The sequence below is a fragment of the Ascaphus truei genome, chromosome 2 (assembly GCF_040206685.1).
Source record: "Ascaphus truei isolate aAscTru1 chromosome 2, aAscTru1.hap1, whole genome shotgun sequence".
Lineage (NCBI taxonomy): Eukaryota > Metazoa > Chordata > Amphibia > Anura > Ascaphidae > Ascaphus > Ascaphus truei.
The window spans coordinates 345,044,082-345,064,700 of record NC_134484.1 but is presented as its reverse complement, the minus strand read 5'-3'; the positions used below and the strand labels follow the sequence as shown (position 1 = coordinate 345,064,700).

At 42.4% G+C, this 20,619-nt stretch overlaps 1 protein-coding gene and 1 long non-coding RNA gene across 7 annotated transcripts in view; one reads left to right on the top strand and one right to left on the bottom strand.

Annotated features, from left to right (window-relative positions):
• Window positions 1–350: 350 nt before the first annotated feature.
• On the bottom strand, window positions 351–20,593 carry LOC142487431 (uncharacterized). 2 transcript variants are annotated; one of them, XR_012799227.1, is made up of 3 exons: window positions 20,251–20,593; window positions 19,406–19,672; window positions 351–556 (listed from the first exon to the last, which is right to left on the bottom strand). It is a non-coding gene; the product is annotated as an uncharacterized LOC142487431 (long non-coding RNA). The 2 variants fall into 2 exon arrangements; XR_012799226.1 differs by lacking the exon at window positions 20,251–20,593 and adding an exon at window positions 20,012–20,158.
• The window catches only part of MYRIP (myosin VIIA and Rab interacting protein), a 626,131-nt gene continuing 624,898 nt past the window's right edge, over window positions 19,387–20,619 (top strand). For 2 of the 5 annotated variants that reach the window (XM_075586771.1, XM_075586764.1), the window contains exon 1: window positions 19,388–19,857. In XM_075586771.1, the coding sequence (XP_075442886.1) occupies window positions 19,730–19,857 (128 nt within the window). In that variant the 5' untranslated portion in view covers window positions 19,388–19,729. Of the gene's footprint in view, window positions 19,858–20,201; window positions 20,568–20,619 lie in introns of those variants that run through there. The other 3 variants (XM_075586770.1, XM_075586766.1, XM_075586768.1) reach the window with 3 other exon arrangements.

Here is a 20,619-nt window from a genome sequence, read left to right as displayed (position 1 = left end):
AATTGCAATGCATACAGACTTAATGCATGGGAAATCATCTGAAAACCCTGATTCATGGCTTATTTTCTTGACTAGTAAAGTTGAAAGGTTTGCACATGTCTATATATATATATAACACCTTATTTGGTAAAAGTGATGAAGATATTTAAATGAAAGATGACAGAAATTACATAGAAAGCTAAGGCATTTTAATATGCAATAGAGCAGGAGTGGCCAACTCCAGCCCTCAAGGGCCACCATCAGTTCAGGTCTTAAGGATATCTCTGCTTCAGCACAGGTGGCTCAATCACTGGCTCAGTCAATGACTCAGCCACTAATTGAGCCAACTGTGCTGAAGGAGAGATATCCTTAAAACATGGTGGTGGCCCTTGAGGACTTGAGTTGGCCACTCCTGCAATAGAGCATTAAGACCACTTGTACATAAATCCATCTTCAATGATAAATGTGTAGTACTGAATTGATGTGCTTGATGAAAACACACTGTTGTTTCATGATGTCCTTCAGGCTGATGTAATGACATTGTACTGTACTGTGTGAGCTGATTGCTGGATCAAGCCTGCATACAAGAGAAAACAATAATGTCATTAAATGAATTAATGGCAAGAAGAAAAAAATCTAAGACAGAAAAAAAAATCTTATGTAAAATATGTACATTTTTAACAAGTATAATAATAACCATGAAAAAATGCACGAACCTATTAACTACAGTCGTTTTAACTTATGTAAATGAAAAGTGATAGTGCTTTTAGGTGTTGTTTTTCATAGAATATTGCTCTGTTTCATTGGTTTAAAACTCTGAATAGATACATTTTATTTTGTTAAAAATGTGACATTTTTGGCAGAGTTGTTTTGTTGGCCTGCAGCAATTCAAACTGAATGTGAGTCAGACATCAGCACAACTTTCTGGGAGTTTTGTATGAAGCTCCTGACATACTGAATATGTTTTAATATACAGCAACATTTTACTTTCTGCTCTACATCTCCAGTACATTAAAGAAACAATCCAAGCCTTTGATTTTTTTTTTTTTTTTAAGTTTCTTTATTTAACATAGCTTTAAAGCAAGGGGTCTCCGGAACTGAACCCCATTAATTTCAGCTTCACGGACCCCTCGCTTCCGGAGATACTTACCTCCATAGTAGATGCTGGTAGTGGGGATTTAGATTAGGACAAATACCGCTGTTAATGGTAGTACTGGAGTGTCACAGTAGACCAGGTCTTTTAACACATTTATATTTAAGAGATCAGTCACAAGGCAAAACAAGGCAGTGAAATAAATTGAGGTTTATTTGGATAAGACCTCGGAAACACACAGAAATACAAAATACAGAGGATATACACACTTATTAGGGTCTGGGGGTTAAGATCTAGCCCTTTCCTAGTTACAAGGCCCCAGCTTCAGCAAAAGGCATTACCCTGTCTGCTCCGGTTGGTTCCAGCCTTCTGGCTAGGCCTCTCCATGCTTCTCTGTGTGAATAGCTCTGTCACTCAGAAGCACCTTTGAGAGGCCCACCAGCAGCTGCTTGTCTCTTCAAATCTCCAACAGAAAAGAGAGTTATCTGCTACACTGCTCTCCCTTATATAGGGCTTGCTGCCTATCTAATACACTGAGGGGGCTGGCAGCCAATTAGAGCATGGATTGTGGTTGTGCTTTCAATGATAGGAAGGGAAAATTCAAAACTTGCCAATGGAAATTGTGCCTATGAGTTTGACATTGAGCAACCATTTTACTGGCCAACCCCATACCCCCTGGGTTCCTGGCTCCCCTGGGTCTATGTGAAACCGAGGCTTTTTACTCCAGATATCCTGTTCACAGCCCTTCCCCCCCACCATGTGCAACAAACCTGCATTTCTTTTGCTATGCTAATCTACCTCTGGCTGCCTTTTGTCACCAAACAGTTTTTTCCTCACAGGAGAAACACACAAGGCATTGCAATTTTAAAACACAGCAACACTGAAATTTGATCCCTTGAGCTAGCACTCTACAATTTGGACCTATAACATGGGGTCTTTGAACTGGGCTCTAAAACCTGTTCTAGGACACCAGCCCCTACACCCAGTAACATTTGACCCCTAGAGCTGACACTCTAAAACTGGGATCTGCGAGTGGGGGTTCTAAAACCTGCGTTAGCATACAAGCCTCCTAGACCCAGCTCTAATTCCTTGCTGGCAGGCAATACAGGTTAACTCTGTTTGTCCCTAAATATCCACCTTTTTCCTCATGTTCCAGAAGTCTCTGCCCTGCAGCGATTTCTCATAAGGGGCCACCCATACAAGGCAACCCACTTAAAAGCTTGCACAGGCAGCTATGGGACCATGAGTCAAAGGGAATACAACATAGAATGACATAACGGGCCCACTGGGCTTACATAGTTAACCCCACACACACGGTTCCTAGCTTATAACCCTATGGGGGACAGTATAAGGGGAACATAATTACAGGGCAACACAGTAAGGTACAATATTAGACCCAAGAGCTGACACACTCAGTCCTTGCTATACGGTTTCAGGGGCAGCCAGCCGGGCTCCACCTTTATTAATGAAGGCCTGGCTACACCATACTGTCACATGGACTAATTAACCTTTTCATAGGCAGTTGTGCTAATTGCCCATTTTATTGCTAAGCATTGCAGGATATATAACCCATTGTCTCATGTTTGTATCTGTGAACTAATTAACCAACGTAATGATCACAGCAGAAATAAACTAAAAAGGATCTTTTTCAACAATGTTAAACTAACCCTTTTACTGCTAGTACAAAACCTTATAGGGGAATGATGCTCTGGTGCTCACAGAAGTGTAGTTTCACTCAATATTTCCAGCAGCACCTCTGTTATTAAACTTTTTTCTTGCTAAACACAATAATAGTAAGAAACTAATCATGTATGCAGTCAAGAGCCAGATGGTTTCAAATCAGGGTTTTCAGTACTGTTGGGGCTAAAATATTTGTTAAATTTCAGTTCATTCTGAAAGTGACTTTTGGATTCTGAGGTCAAAGCTTTTCTTTTTTTAAATACATTCCTAACTAAAATTCAGATTTCCTAAGAATTCTCTTAGGGTACGCTTATAGTGCTGGCGACGGCGACGTGATGGTGACAGTGACATCAGGCTGCGGTCGCTGGAAAAATCAAATTGAGATGACTTCCAGTGATCGCTCTGTCGCACCGTCACACTTACTATAAGTGCACGCGACGGCGGCAATGCATTTGTTTTGACGTGACGTTGCTGTCGCCGGCACTATAAGCGCAGCCTTAGTATGATTTGCCTCAACATTGTACCTAGTAATAAAATTCTCTTTAAATGCAGATTTAATTTATCTTACTGATAGAAAATGTCCTCTTTCTAAAACAACTGCCTTATTGTAAGGCTACTGTATGTTACCCCTGTAACCACGGTAACCACAAAGTAACCACTGTCTAGATCAGTTTGTTCCCAGTATGAACAACAGGAAGAGAAAAAACAGCTCTGTCCTGCACACTCAAAAGTAATTAATTATATATAGGTATATTGCCATTAAAGGATGAACACACTGTCAAGACCTTATACTGTAGCAAAATAACACTATATATATTTAAAAAATATATGAGATAAGTTATGAAAATGTGACACACATTCATATATAAATCAAATGTATCCATTAATCCTTATCTAAAAATATATTTTCTATTCTATAGATACAACCCTTAGATCATACAGCTTAACCTCTCTATACTGTACATGGAGCAGAGAAGTATACTATATAATGCACTAAGGGTTAAGAAGATGAGTGAGCATTAGGATGGATTCTTTTTGAAAACTGACTTTTGCGATTTTTTACCGTGACGTTCTCTTCATTTTGTTATGATATATGTATTATTAGGTCATTTTGGGAATCTTCCTTAGTGCATTGTGACAGGGTAAACAAAAGCCACCAGTTATATGCCTGGAAAACCTATGTCTAGTCTGCAGTGCAGCACTGACTAGGTTAACTTCAGCTGGGAACCTCAGGACAATTAGTTGGATCCCAGCTGCCTAATCAAGGTGTGTTAAAACCCAGGCTGTAGACACATGGAGGCTGTCTGTTGAGGAGTGAGGAGTAAGCTGCTAAAGGGATTGCTAAAGAGTTTCCTGATACAAGGTCTGATTAGAAAAGTAGATGAATTGTGATCTGTCTGTCCCCTGCATAGGAAAGGGCAACTGCCATATACACTGTCTGCTAAAGAGAAACTGCTTTTGTCTGTCTGCTGAAGAAAAGCCATTTTCCTTTTGTTGCTGATGAAAAGCTATTTTTGTTTTGTGTGCTGTATATTTTTCAAGGCTAAATAAATAAGCCTTGTCAAGAAACCCGCGTGTGTAGTTGCATGTACCCTGCAACATATGGTGTCAAGAAGTGAGATTTGATTTTTTTCAAAAGGCTCCTGCAGTTAAAGGGCCACACACACACACACACACACACAAGAATGGAAGAAATGTTGAAAGCGTTTCTATGCGAGCAGGCCCGGCTGCAAGCGGAGAGAGATGAAAGACTACAAACAGCACAGGATGAGCGGATTGCCAAGCTGTTGACCAATTCCAGGGGTCTGCCAGTCCAGAACTTGCAAGCAAACCCCCGATACTCCTGAGGAAAATGGCTCCGGACGAGGATCCAGAGGCTTTTTTACTGACTTTTGAAAGAGTTGCCGAAGCTCAGGGCTGGGCTACAGATCGCTGGGCAACTGCTTTGGCCCCGCTCCTCATAGGAGAAGACCAGGCCTCATATCAGGGTCTCCCAGCAGATCAGGCCATGGACTACCGACAAGTAAAAGCCGCCATACTGGATCGCTTAGGTCTGACCCCAGAGACCTATTGGCAGCAGTTCCGGAACATGAAGTACACCGCTAAGATGAGACCCCGGGTCCTCGCACAGCGGTTATTGGACTTATGTACGCGCTGGATACAACCCGAGGAGTGCACTAAGGAGGCAATTCTTGAGCAGGTGGTTTTGGAACAATTTCTACAAATAATACCCCCTTCCGCACGCTCGTGGGTAAAACGCCACGCTGCTGAAACCCTAGTTTTGGCGGTCCGACTCGTGGAGAACTTCCTTGGGGCTGAGCAGCAAGCGAGTGTCCTGGACCCGACTCCACCGGTACTTGCGGACGCCCAAAGAGGGAGGTCGGATCAATGGGGAACCTACGGCCCATCACGGAACCGCCAAGTCCATCGGAAGGAGCAGTCGTTCCAGCAAGGACGGAGTCCAAATGCTGGTCCCCGTAGAGACCCTCATCTCCTTCCGGATGTCGGCTCGTCGCAAAGTGAGAGGAACTTCCGAGGACGTCGCCCACAGGACCAACCAGATGCCTGGTCTCCAGTAACCGGTCCAGCGGAGCGCTATCCACAGCCCCCTTCTGCGAGGGAACCCTCCCCATGTTCCGCCTGCGGAGAACAAGGCCACCGGTATGTGGACTGTCCACTGATGGATTGTTCATTCAGCAGAACCGTCGCCTCGGCTTTTACTGGGGAAAATTACAAGCCCTGGCTACTTCCAGCCCTGATTGGGGAAAAAACGTCCAGGCCCTTGTAGATTCGGGCTCTGGGAAAACTCTGGTCCTCCAGGAACTGTTACCGCCCAGCGTGTGTTCTTTTGACTCCCCATGGAGCATAGAATGTATACACGGCGATGTAAAACGCTATCCGACGGCCAAAATCCGGCTACAGGTAAAAGGTCAGGAAGCTTACCTCGAAGTAGGAGTCGCTCCTTGGCTACCTGCCCCCGTTGTGCTCGGTCGGGACTGGCCTTTCTTTACGGACCTAATGGCCCCAGTCTTTCACGAGGAGCCTCCTTCTAGGACTCAGGAGAACCCTGGCAAACTGTTCCCCTTCTCGGCAGACATTTTTCCCAGTAGACACCGGGTTCAAAAGACTCGGAAGCAAAGACGCTTGGACAAACAGGACTGGTTGCAGAAATCTGGGTCTCAAGGTGACCATTCTAGAAGTCAGAGGTCACAAGTGATGGCTGGGGATGGCCAAAGGGAGGGGGATATGGGCCCTGGAGATTTACCAGACCTGTACCTCCCTGACTTTCGCCAGAAACAAAGGGAAGACACAGTCCTTGCTAGAGAGTATGACAAGGTGGTGAAAATTGATGAACAGATTTTAGATGCACAAGGGGTGATAGTATTCCCCCATTTTGAGCTATCAAAGGATATCCTATAAAGGGTGAATAGGCAGACACAAACAGGGGAGCTCACCAGACAGATATTGGTTCCCAAGGCGTTTGTTAAATCTGTGTTCACTCTAGCCCATACTGTCCCTTGGGGTGGTCACCTGGGCAGGGATAAAACATTGGACCGTATTTCATCCCGATTCTATTGGCCAGGGACGCATAGTGATATTGCTAAGATATGTGCAGCATGTCCGGAGTGCCAGTTAACTAGTCCAAAAGGACAAAAACCAGCCCCTTTGGTTCCTATACCCTTGGTGTCAGTTCCCTTTGAGAGGATTGGGGTAGACTTGGTAGGACCTCTAGAACCTTCTGCGAAAGGACACAGGTTTATCCTTGTCATAGTTGATTATGCGACAAGATATCCTGAGGCGTTCCCCCTGAGAACAGCAACGGCGAAGCAAGTAGCCAACAAGTTTTTGGAATGTTCTCACGGGTTGGACTTCCCCAGGTTATGTTGACAGACCAAGGTACAAATTTCATGGCTAAACTAATGCAGGATGTCTTAAAGTTACTAGAGGTCAAGTCTGTTCAGACATCGGTCTACCATCCACAGACTGATGGATTGGTGGAAAGATTTAACCGAACTCTAAAAGGGATGCTGAGGAAATTTGAAGATTCAGAGAAGAGAGCCTGGGATGAACTTCTCCCTTTTCTGCTGTTTGCAGTGCGGGAAGTCCCCCAGGCCTCCACGGGATTCTCTCCATTTGAATTTCTCTATGGCCGCCAACCCTGGGGTATCCTAGACCTCCTAAAGGAGTCCTGGGAGGAACAGCAGTCACTTCTAAGAATACCCTGCAATATGTACTAGACATTAGGAAGCGCCTAGATGTGGTCGGCCATTTTGCCAGGGACAATCTTAGATCAGCCCAGGACAGTCAGGAGAGATATTACAATCAGAATGCTTGCATGAGAGTGTTTCACCCAGGAGACCAGGTGATGTTATTGTTACCAGTTGCGAGAGTAAACTCCTGGCCAAATGGCAGGGCCCATTTGAAGTACTCCGCCGTACGGGTGATGTGGATTACGAGATCGCTCAACCAGGGTCCAGGAAGGGTAAACAAATTTACCATGTGAACTTGCTGAAACCCTGGAAGATGCAGCGGTCTCTATTCATCCACCCGGTGGAGGATGAAACGGACTTGGGTCCTCAGCCTCCACGGGAGAACATCGTGCGTGACGATAAAATGCCAATGGGTAAACAGTTGTCCTCTGAACAAAAAGGGGACTTGTTAGCAATAATTACACAATTCCAGGATGTTTTTTCTGACTTACCAGGACAAACTAACTTAATTTCCCATGCAATCGAGACAGCACCTGGGGTAAAAGTACGTTCCCGTCCTTATAGGTTGCCTGAAAGTCGTAGGGCTCTGGTAGAGAAGGAGGTACAAGAAATGTTACACTTAGGAGTGATTGAGGAATCATGCAGTGAGTGGTATAGTCCACTAATTATGGTCCCTAAACCCGATGGGAAGGTAAGATTTTGTGTGGACCTCCGAAAGGTCAATGCGGTATCCAAGTTTGACACATATCCAATGCCGAGGGTGGACGAATTAATTGACGCCCTTGGTAACGCGGAATATATATCCACGTTGGACTTGACAAAAGGATACTGGCAAATACCCTTAGAGGAAAAGTCCAAATGCAAAACAGCCTTTGCCACTCCCATGGGTTTATACCAGTTTGTGACAATGCCATTTGGACTGCATGGAGCCCCAGCCACATTTCAGAGACTCATGGATAAGGTACTGAGGCCCAATAGGACTTATGCCGCAGCCTACCTAGATGACATTGTCATTTATAGTAAACACTGGTGGGCCCATCTAAATAGGCTGAAAGCGGTCCTCAAATCTCTGAGAGAGGCAGGGCTCACAGCCAACCCTAAGAAATGTGCCTTGGGTAAAGCGGAAACCAAATACTTAGGGTATGCAGTGGGAGGTGGAAAAGTAAGGCCACTAGACGACAAGGTAGCTGCCCTGAAAGAAGTTCCGACCCCCGAAACAAAAACGCAGGTACGCTCTCTGCTGGGTTTAGCAGGGTACTACTGGCGGTTCATCCCCAACTATTCGGAAGTGGCAGCCCCTTTAACGGACCTCACAAAAAAGTGTGCCCCTACACAAGTGGTGTGGTCAAGGGATTGTCAGAGAGCCTTTGAGGACATAAAAAGGTGTCTATCAGAGGGTCCCATCCTTAGAAGCCCAGACTTCAACAGCCCTTTTAAAGTGCAAACAGATGCATCAGAGATAGGGCTAGGGGCAGTGTTGTCACAACAGTTTGAGGGAGTTGAACATCCTATCCTTTTCCTGAGTAGGAAATTGTTCCCAAGGAAAAAAAACTACTCAGTGATTGAGAAAGAGTGCTTCGCAGTAAAGTGGGCAATCGAGGCTTTGAGGCATTACCTGGCAGGAGTCCATTTTACTTTGGTGACGGATCATGCTCCACTGAAGTGGTTAAATAGCATGAAGGATTCCAATGCTAGATTGACTAGGTGGTATATGGCCCTCCAACCCTTCTCATTTGAGATTCAGCATAGGCCGGGAAAAGAGAACGCAAATGCTGACTTCTTTTCTAGAGAAGGGGTGGATGGTCGGGCTTCAGCCGTGCGTAGCCCCAGCCACACACTAACAGGGGAGGAATATGACAGGGTAAACAAAAACCACCAGTTATATGCCTGGAAAACCTATGTCTAGTCTGCAGTGCAGCTCTGACTAGGTTAACTTCAGCTGGGAACCTCAGGACAATTAGTTGGATCCCAGCTGCCTATCAAGGTGTGTTAAAACCCAGGCTGTAGACACATGGAGGCTGTCTGTTGAGGAGTGAGGAGTAAGCTGCTAAAGGGATTGCTAAAGAGTTTCCTGATACAAGGTCTGATTAGAAATGTAGATGAATTGTGATCTGTCTGTCCCCTGCATAGGAAAGGGCAACTGCCATATACACTGTCTGCTAAAGAGAAACTGTTTTTGTCTGTCTGCTGAAGAAAAGCCATTTTCCTTTTGTTGCTGATGAAAAGCTATTTTTGTTTTGTGTGCTGTATATTTTTCAAGGCTAAATAAATAAGCCTTGTCAAGAAACCCGCATGTGTAGTTGCATGTACCCTGCAACATGCATACATCCAGGCACTCCAGTGGTCTTCGTGAAAAATATATATTTATTTGAACAGGTTCGACATTTCAGTCCAACCTCGGACATTTGTCAAGAGGAACAGCTTAACACACCAAGGGGCATATCCTCAGAGGTTAAATGTTTTATCGTGGTGTTACCCCCATTTAACATATTGATAGTGCTAAGGTATGCACAAAGGTGATTCGTGTTCCGATGCCCTAGTGTTTACCAAAAATATCAAATCGCTACATTTTAACGAACCCGAGCTTACTCATATGAAAATCATATGCTAATGATCCGTTTATCTAACATAAGCAAAGGAATGGAAGCAGGCACACGGTCTTTCTTAAAGGTGCAGTTTATTGTGCCACCAAAGGTCCAACGTTTCGGCAATAGATTGCCTTTATCAAGGAGAGGGCCCTCTCCTTGATAAAGGCAATCTATTGCCAAAACGTTGGACCTTTGGTGGCACAATAAACTGCACCTTTAGAAAGACTGTGTGCCTGCTTCCATTCCTTTGCTCAAGTACCTCTGGGATGTCTGGACCTCCCTGGACACAGCGCAACGGCAGTTAAGTACCCCCCTCCAGCACCTACCAGCGGTGTGCATGTGCTTCTATATGTGACCGTTTATCTAACATCACAGATCCACAAACCTCTGTTAATGTTAGCACATGTAATTAACGTTACGATAACTAGATCACAACAAAACCTGACGTTACTCAAATCCAGGAAGAGAGGCTACGTGGGCACAACGGATTTCCAAATGATCTAATTTATTTAGCCAAACAGAAACACAACGTTTCGACCATAAGGGTCACTATACCTCACTTGAAAAAGACCTTATGGTCGAAACGTTGTGTTTCTGTTTGGCTAAAAAAATTAGATCATTTGGAAATCCATTGTGCCCACGTATCCTCTCTTCTTGTACTGTTGGATCAGCTGCAGGCTCTTATCCAGACGCAGGAGCGCCAGTAATTACTTTACATTTATTCTTATTTGGTGGGCAGCATTTACTATTTTTCATAGTTACTCACATCCAGACCATGATTATCATAGTGTTATTTCTGGGAATAGTCTACAAGCAAAAAAGGGCAGGTATGGAGTGCTACCCACAAGATTGTATTGAGTATATGACTTAACCCTTTCATTATATGTGCTATACAAAGATATATATATATATAATGGATCATATAAATGTCTGAAACACATCAAGAGATAATGATCATGAAGTTCATGTAATAAACTATAATATGTTCTTTAGCGATTAAAGAGAATGTAGGATATGTTTTTTCTAACCTAATATGGTATATAATCTTGAGTTTATTAAGTATGGGTGTACAATAATGTCTATGCCCACTATAACAACAATTGCTAAGGGACAGAAGATGGGAACAAAACTTGTGACCACGCACAGTTAAATCACTGTGTGTGAAAAATAAATTAAAAATAAATTAACAGGGAAAATAACAAAACACTATGTACACAAAATCATCTCCTTTTTTGCGCCAGGTTCACTGGGCTCCTTAAGTAATTAACCGACTTAAAAGGATCTACCACTTAGTGTGTTAAGCTGTTCATCTTGACAAAGGTTTGAGGTTGGACCGAAACATCTGTCCTGTTCAAATAAATATATATTTTTCTTCGCCAAGACCACTTGAGTGTCCAGATATTTTTTCCTATATTATACTGTAGAAGTTCCACTTGGATACTTGATTCAGTAGCACCAATAGCAGGACTTCAGTGTTGTGAGTGCTCCCTATTCAGTACATATAATTTATTATGTACATTGAGCATTAGTTGTAGTTCACTTTTTGTTCTGTTTTTCTTATGCTAGTCTCTGACACGGTCCAAAAGGGATATTTTGAATACACTTTTGATCATCATTGCTATGTGATTCCAAACAACTATTACAATATACAACTTTCAGAAAATTCTTAGTGTGGATTGTACCACCTTCAGAATGAAACATTTCTAAATCAAGGAACTTTAGTCTTAGAGGACACATACAACATGTAAACTTCTGACTGAAAGCATTACAAATGAGTGCAAATAAATTAATCAAGTGACTCAACATCAAAAATAAAAATGATGTAGTCAATAAACCTTTACTCCAAGCCTTATATTTTGTATAAATCTGTTATTTTGCCAGATTTTGTCCCCATAGCTGTCCCATTCTGTTTGAGATAGAATTGATTCTCGAACGGAAAATAATTATTGTTTAAAATAAACTCTGTGTATAGTGCTTGAACATACTTTCTATTATTAGTTTGTTTTATTGTTATAGTGTTTATGAGTTTCCTCTGTAGTTTTTTCTATTTTTCTATTACAATTCTTTATCCTGCAATTTGTGAGTGCGAGAACTGTTTTATTGTCTATTTTATTTTACATTTTAGGAGCAATGAGTCAAGCGTTTTACTTGGGGGATGGTGGAAGACGTATTCAAAGGAGAAAATTGCTTGATCTACTCAATAGCAACTACTCTCTGTAAAGAGAGGAAGATTTAAGAGACCTCTTCCATCAGATTGAGATTTGTTTTTTTTAATGGAAGTGGGATTGGTATTATTTGATTACACTGGAAAATTGTATCAAAAATAAAAGAATACCACTTTATATACCTTAAAATAAAAAAAAACTAATTTGATACAGATTATATAGAGTAGGAAAGAGTGAACGTATTGTGGATTTGTGTTCTTTTAACCTTTTGAGTTTATTAATTATATATAAGGGAAAACATTAAGAGAACAGAGAGCAGTGTTATCAAAATCCAAGAGAAACGTTAGGTCTCTAAAGAGGATCCAATGTGCAAGAAAATAGATACTGATATCAAATTGGAAGTAAATTAAGCTCAAATAAAACAGGTTATTTTCACCAAACAGAAAAACAATTGTGAGACCTGACTGACTATGAAATTAACACACAACGAGACTGGTCCAAACAATCTAGACAGCGTATTGATACTTAGAGAGAAAATACATAAGGGACCCTATAGACCACACCTTCAATCTAGATTACTGACTCCCACTATATCACCAGAAAAAGGTTTAACCCAAACACCTATTCAGAACACAAAGAGGTGTATACATATATCGATTGAGTCTAGACATTTCAATAATATAAATGAATGGAGGAAGAGGAAAAACATACTGTAGACACCAACAACAAGATCTAAATATGACTTTTGGTTTTGGGGAAGAGACTAAAAACCCCATGGGGGAGGAATAGTGGGTGAACACTAAAGGACCGGGGGGGGGGGGGGAGATTAACACAGTCAAATGAGGATCTAGGTGTGTATGGTAGAATAAAATAAAGGAAAACATCTGAGGAATTGTTAAATGTACCTGACAATATTTTGAATCTATGTGATCTCTCTATATTCACAGCACATATAAAGCTTTAAAAAAAAAAATGAATACAATGTCAAATAGATTTGAACTTTTTATTGACCTAAACAAGTTTACACAACCTAACTTTAAAAATATATTTTTTATAATGATTTTAAGAAGTCCAGAGGATTAAAGAAATGTCCATCTTAGAGGCATATTGGCAAGCAATGCAGGATCTAGTTGAACTATAATCTTATATTGGTGATTATAGAGAGCATTTTCCAAGATCTGAAGATTATTTGTATCAACAAGATCTAAATAATCTAACAGAATTAGGATAGGAATTAAGTAACCTTACATTTATCAATAGTGGTTGAAAAATAAATCTAAATATTATCTTAAACATTCACTAGGAAAGAACATAGAAATGTTAATTTGAGACCCTCTGTGAGAAACAATGTCATAGAGTATTAAAATAAACTTGACACCAACTGAGACAAAAGCAGTTACAGTTAGAGACTTTATGGACAATAGCAACATAGTATTCAGGCAAGCAGATAAAGGAGGTGGATTAGTCAGTACAAAACAAAACGGATTATCTCAATTAAGTTTTTATACTTCTAAAGGATACTACTTATATGAAATTACCTAGGGATCCCACAATGTTATTTGCAGGGGAATAAAGGAACTATTAAAAATAGCTAAATAAATTAAATTAAAAAAAAAAACATTTCAAAGGAAATCAGAATATGCGTTTCTCTTTTAAGAATATCCCGTTATTCCTGTTTTTAATCACTTACACAAGATCCATAAAGCCACGCAATCTCTACCTGGCCAAACAATAATTTAGGGAATTGGCTGTCTAACTAGCAATCAGTTAGAATATATAGAGTGCTTCTTGCAGCCAATAGTTTGTAAACGCAAGTCACATTTAAGAGATAGCATCCACTTACTTCAATTGGTTAAGGACATGAAATGGGAATCAAATTATATATGGATGTCTTGCGATGTACAAGCACTATAGTTATGTATTGTATACACAAAAAAATTTGAAGCGTTAAGCTATTTTCTTGATCTGCACAATAAATGGCCAGAAATACAAAAAGATTGTTTTTAGAGTACAGAAGTTAAACAAATTTTCATTCCCATATTCTCTCCTGTGTATTTTTAAACTTTCCTTTGAGATGTAAAACGGTGAAGTCCGACATTGAGTGTCCTGCTTGGGAAAAGTGCTGTCTCACAGGAGTTCTTGTATTAATGTCCAACATAGTACTTATTGGTTCCTTTTCTACATTTTGTGAGACACCACATTGCTGTATTTGCAGGTGAATGAGTTGTGATGGGGGGTGCTTTCTGCAGATATCTTTTTATGTTCTGCTTTTCTTTTGATTGCCTGGCTGTGTTCCTTTTGTTCCTGTATTCTGGTTAGGTGCTATATATCTGATGAATATGTTGGAGAGGTTTGGAGGCTGCATGTAGGCTATCATGTATGGTTCTGAAAATAGTTAGGGATTGGAGGAGCAGGTCAAATCCATTTCCCAGAAATCCGCCGATCATTTTGACAAAATCCATCTGCAGATTGGATACTAAAAAAATCCAAGCAGATTCATTCAAACCAACCACTGAAAACAATCCAGACGGACTGTTTCTGAAGAAAGAGATCTCAAACTAATTTTGTGTGGCCAGTTGTATATATATTCCTTCAAACGTCCCTCAAGTAAATTAGGGAGACTTGCCTGTGCTGAAAAAAAGGAGCACACCTGAGGTACCTGGCTGGGAGATATACTAATTACTATGCAAAGTATATTTAAATAAGTCCCATCCCACACTTCCTAAAAGGATTTCCATATCACCTATACAGAGTCGATAAGCACAAGGCCCTAACCTTCTGACTGGAATGGTGTCAGACCCAACAGGACCATACTTTACATGACCATTAGCATTTTTCCCAGCCGGGTACCTCAGGTGTGCTCCTTTTTCAGCACATGCATGTCCCTAGTGTGTTTGGAGGGACATATGAAGGGATATATATACAACTGGAGTGACATGAATCTGAAATAGCAGATTTGCCTTTTGAGAGTGATCCACGGACAGAAAGAAGCGGCGGATCCAAATTCACAAAATAAAATGTGCCCATCTCTTGGTACCTGTATGGTTTGTTTCATTTCTCTGTCTGATGGACAGAGACCTTGTTTCATGAAGGCATTAAGAAGTGATTTCAGGTGTTTGTCCTTTGAGCTGGTGTTAAAGCAGATTCTGATGGTCTATGTGATAGTTACAGATTTTTTGGGGTTGTGGCTGGGATGGAAGCTGAATTTAAGTAAATATCTGTGGCGCTTGGTGGGTTTTCTATAGATGGCTGTTTCAATGTAACCGTCTTTCAGTATCCAAAAAAGACACTGACTCTGGGACTTAACAGCATTAATACTCAAGGTAGATTTTTAAAAAAACGTTAAACGTTTAAAGTGTTAAAAAAACACAGGAGAGTAGAACATTGGAATTCAAATATATGCCCCTTCTGGACTCTAAAAACAATGCCCTAAACCAAGATACTGGATTCATGACACATTATGAAATCATTTAGCCTATGTCTTGCTCCACAGTTAAGATAACATGTTAGCATAACAGTCTGACACCTCTTCACACCTCTGCTATTCATCTGCATCTGATACTAGAATATTCGCCTCATGTTCATTTGTGATTATCTTGCACCACTTCCCTTTGAGACTACCTACACAGAGCATATTTCCAACCCTTCTCATCACTTTAGGATATATGTTTCCTTCTGACTCTGCTACCACAATATGTTTGAAGAAAAATCCATGAAGGTCTAGAGAGCTCTGTACACTTTAGATTTACCTACACAGAGCTCTAATGTTGGTCCACTAAAAGGTGTTACCACCTACAACGAATCTACATATGTATTGACCATGTGTATTTTTATTGTCACCATCAGCTTGTGCAAATGTGTGCAATATGGATATACACAGGGCTGATATTTAGCCTGGTTGCACTAGTTTTCCAGAACTGGTTACTAAAAGCCTTACTGGTGCAGAGAACCACACACACACTAGTGGCTTGAGAGCAACGGCCCTGGCTGAATTCTACTGTCATCCATCCACTACGCACATCAGGAGCGCTGCTCTAGGAATTGTGTGGAACAAGGTTTCAGTGCTTCAGTGAACTGAAATTTCCCACCCCACAATTCTTAGTGCCATGCATCAGGCTGAGTAATTATGTTGAGTATCTATACACATAATGATTATGGCCCTATGTGTAATTATTAATAGTGTTTATTTGTAAAGCACCAACCTATTCCGCAGCACAGTACAATGGGGGTACAGAGATTTCATTGTAACATAAACAGAGTTACATATATAAACAGAGTTACATACAAATAAAAGTTACATACAAACAAACAGATACAAAAGGTAATGACGGCCCTGCTTGTGAGAGTTTGCAATCTAGAGTGAATAAGGGGCAATGTTTAAACAACAAGATAAAGTGGCTGCTCATTGTGGGATGGTGTTTGCCTCAGGATGGGGTATGGTCCAGCCTGACAGCTGATCCCATTAAGATTTGAGGGTGCGGATGTTAGGGTGTGTTACATAGTCTCACAGCTGGTCCCCATGAGGCTGGAGGGGGAAGTTGGATGTTAGATGTATGCCAGATAGACTCCATAAATTATGAGTTTTCGGGGAGTTTTAAATATCTGAATGCTGGGGGAGAGTCTGATGAATTTGTGGAAGGGAATTGCAGAGAGAGGGGGCCGCACAAGGGAAGTCTTGTAGGTGGGAATGAGAGGAGGTAATACGGCAGGAGGAAAGGTGGATGTCGTGGGCAGAACGTAGAGGGTGTATAGAAATATATTTGGGGATGAGGACTGAGATGTAAGGGAGGGGTAGCGTCATTGAGAGCTTTCTAAGGCTGCGCTTATAGTGCCGGCGACGGCAACGCGTCGTCGGACGAAAACAAATACATTGCCGCCGCGTGTGCTTATACTGCACGCGACGGCGACAAGCGATGGAGCGACGCCGCCGTCGCGAAAATCTGAAGTCGGCAAAATTTGATTTTTCAAGGGCCGTCGCGTCACGTGACGGCCCTTGAACAAATCAAATTGCCGGAATCCCGCGACCCCGCGAAACATAACTTTCGCCGGTGGCGACGGCGACGGGTGACGTCACCCGCTGTCGCCAACAATGGCACTATAGGCACGGCCTAAGTCAAAATTAGGGTTTTACATTTGATTCTTTAGGATAGGGGAAGCCAGAGCAGGGATTTGCATAGACGAGCAGTGAGTGTTGCATACTGTATGAGTCTGGTAGCAGCATTTCGAATGGATTGGAGTTGGAATAGGCAGACAAGTGGAATGCCAACAAGGAGAAGGTTACAGTAGGCAAGGTACCAACAAGGAGAAGGTTACAGTAGGCAAGGTACCAACAAGGAGAAGGTTACAGTAGACAAGGTACCAACAAGGAGAAGGTTACAGTAGGCAAGGTACCAACAAGGAGAAGGTTACAGTAAGCAAGGTACCAACAAGGAGAAGGTTACAGTAGGCAAGGTACCAACAAGGAGAAGGTTACAGTGGGCAAGGTACTCATTACAAGATTAGTGAATTAGAATTTTAGTTGCACCATGAGTGAGAAAAGTGTGTTTCATGGCAATATTTCAGAGGTGGATATGGCAGGACTTTGTGAGGGACTGAATGTGAGGAATGAAGGAGAGATCAGAATCAAAGATGCCCCCTAGATAGCAGGCTTCAGGTGTTGATAAGTGTGTTATTGACAGTGAGGGAGAGTTTGGGTGTAGGGGTGGCAGTGAAAGGGGAAAGAGTATTAGTTCTGTTTGGACATGTTAAGCTTCAGGTAGTGAGGAGACATCCAGGAGGAGATTGCAGAGACAGTTGGTGACATGGGACTGGAGAGGGGGGAAGAAGTCAGGGGAGTACAGGTAAATTTGGATGATATATAAAGTAAAAAGATGGCATTATCAAAATATATAGAGCAGACAGCACAACCTTAAAGCAGCAGTTCAAACAATATCCTACATGTGCGTTTTATTTTTAATAAATCAGTTCTGTACTATGAGAAAATACTTGAAGCATTTAAAAAAAAAAAACGTTTTAAAGACATTTTTAATGTAGGAAGTGATGCCCTCCCTCCCCTTCTTGAGCCCCACCCCCTCTCTAGCAGTGCACCAATTATATCTAGTAACTGCCCAGTCAATCATATTCCAAGACTACATTGCCCAGAATGCTGTGCAAGAACTGAATGAAATAACCCGGAGCAAGTGATCGATTACAGGACGGATCGATCTGTAGCTCAGCTAATCACTTGTCAGTGTGCAGATTGTATTGATTGTATGGATGCACATACTGAATGGGAAATATATATATATATATATATATATATTTTAAACAGCAGCTTGAACTGCAGCTTTAAAGAAGAAAAGAGCTATAAGGTAAAAGTGCAACGGGAACTAAAAGGGACCCCAATTCCTTTAAAAGGTTAGAACATAACACATGGATGTCCCCAGCACTCAAATTGAAACAAATCATCATGTCAGGATAAGGGTAAATGGCAGATAAATAAAGTAATAAATTGGCGTCCCCTTTCATTTCTCTCCCATTTGCCTCACCCCTTTTCCCCATTTGATTTCTGTTTATTGAAATTTCAGCAGAGTGGATTTTTTTGCTGTAATCGCTTCAGACTCTACCTTTGCCCGATATCTCTGCTCCAACTCCAGATATGGATAAGTATCCATTATTTTGTATTAAGTATATGTATATAGTATTTCTTTATTCATGTTTTATGATTACTATTTTGCCTTAACTATTTTTCTATTAAGTACTATATACTTGTGTACACAGTCTGGGTGTAGTTTTGATGGTATGCTTCTTCCGATACCTTCTGTATTCGTATATAAGATGTTTCATGTCACTCCTGTTATCGCTTATGATACATCTTGTCTTATGTGATGTATACACATTGGCTAGCTTTAACTATTTCTAGTCTTTCACCAGTAAAAGACTTATTTTGTTGGGCTTATCCTGACTTGATCATTTTGTTCTATATGAGTGCTGGGGTTACCCTTGTGTTTTGTTCTAACCTTTAAAAAGATTGTATTAGTTCACCATGAGAGGAGGTGTAGTGAGAAGAGCAGAGGGCCAAGAATAGAGGATAATTAATGATGTTGAGTATCTGTTGATAAGGAGAGCACTGCACTGTATAATGGTGTTGAGTATCTATTCACTGATAATTAACACACCTGCTGTGTAATGTTGCTATCTCTATACACTGATATTGAACATGCTGCTATGTAGAATGATGCTGAGAATAATAATATTGAGTATATATACACTGATAATGAACATGCTGTGCTTTATAATGATGCTGTTTATACTCTCATAACTCACACACCACGGTTTGTTGGCATTATGTTGTTATGTGGAGTACCACACTATGCATGGCTCGCCTTAACACCATGTCCTTCCTACAGTATGTGTCCCTTCCTGCACACAGCATTTATAGCAACATAGTATTTCCTGCACACATTTCTTAGTGATTAACACTGTATGTTCCAATGTGACCTGTGTCTCACAGCACTAATGTCCCTGTGTGTCTTCCTGCAAGTATATTGCATACTGTAAAGCTGGGCCTGCCCGCAAACCATGCGAGACCCCGGTACTGAGGTGGAACGGACAAATACCACACACCTAACAGCAAGCAGGGGCGCGACCGGAGTGTGGTAAGTAGCGTAGCTGGTCCGGGGACAAAAATAGAAGTAATTCGGTACTTGCCAAATCCGGCGTAGAATGGTTGAGTCCGTAAGCCAATGGTCAAGGAGTAGAGATAGGTGCGTCGTAGAGTGTCCGTAAGCCAAGGTCGTGGAGATGAGAGAGCTGCGTCGTCGAGGGTCCGTTTGCCAAGTCCAAGGGGTATAGAAGTCGGCGTGGTAGAGAGTCCGTAAGCCAAGTCCGGGTGTCCAGAAAGCAGCGTGGTCGAAATCCAAAGCCAAGGTCAAAATCCAGGGAGGTCAGCAGAGAATCCAGGGACAGGAACAGGGGCTGAAACAACAAGAAAGCCTGTAAGGAGGAGGCGGGACTACCTTCAGGATACCGGGTATGAGAAGCTTGGGTCCGCGCGCCCCTGTAATGATGACGCGCGCGACCCGGAAGAGGGAGAGCAGCCGCGGGGGTGACGCCGACGGCAGAGGAACGCCGCCGGGGATTCGGTGCAGCGGCGGAAAAAGGTAAGGGGGTGCCGAGAGTAGGAGTCCCCGCAGCGTGGGACCTTACACATACATGACATAAATATATACAATGAGTTATTTGTATTCTGGATACGCTGAACGTACAATTTGCCTGTATAAAGTAAACGTGTACAGAAATGCACATAGTACATGCCTATGTGTTGTGTGTTTCTTTGGTCCCTGTGTGTCTCTGCATGTGCAGTGGTGATGTACAGCACATCGGTGTCTCAGCCTTCCTTAGCACAGTGCTAGGCACAGGCTGTCTGGCAGAGCACCTCTCACACGCACAGCTACTAGACACCCCCCCCCCCCCCCCCAGCCTTAATGATTGGCCATAGCCGGGCACCGCTGTGACTCCGGGTTCTGCACTAGTCTCTGGCCCACAACTCTGACCCGGAGCCGCTCAGTGACAGGAGACGCCCGGTGAGCAGGGAGTGCAGCTGGCGTGCAGCGCGCAGGAACAGCCGCAGGAACACAGCCGCTGCAATCTGCAAGCAGCACTCGCTGTCTACCAGCGGCCAAGCCTACAGGGGGTGTGCTGCAACCTCCCATCCAGCTGCAGTCAGGGGGTGGGGGGACGACGACTCAGTCACTGTCTGTGGAGTACTGTACTGTCTCATCCCAGGCGGAGGTTATACAGTACAGAGTGGAGAGAGAAGCTGCAGCCTTCCCCTTTTCCCTGGATTTGATAACGAGCTGGCACACAGCAGGTACCATCTTGCCTTGTCCCCTGTGCCAATGCTAGGTCGCTGTCTGTATGGA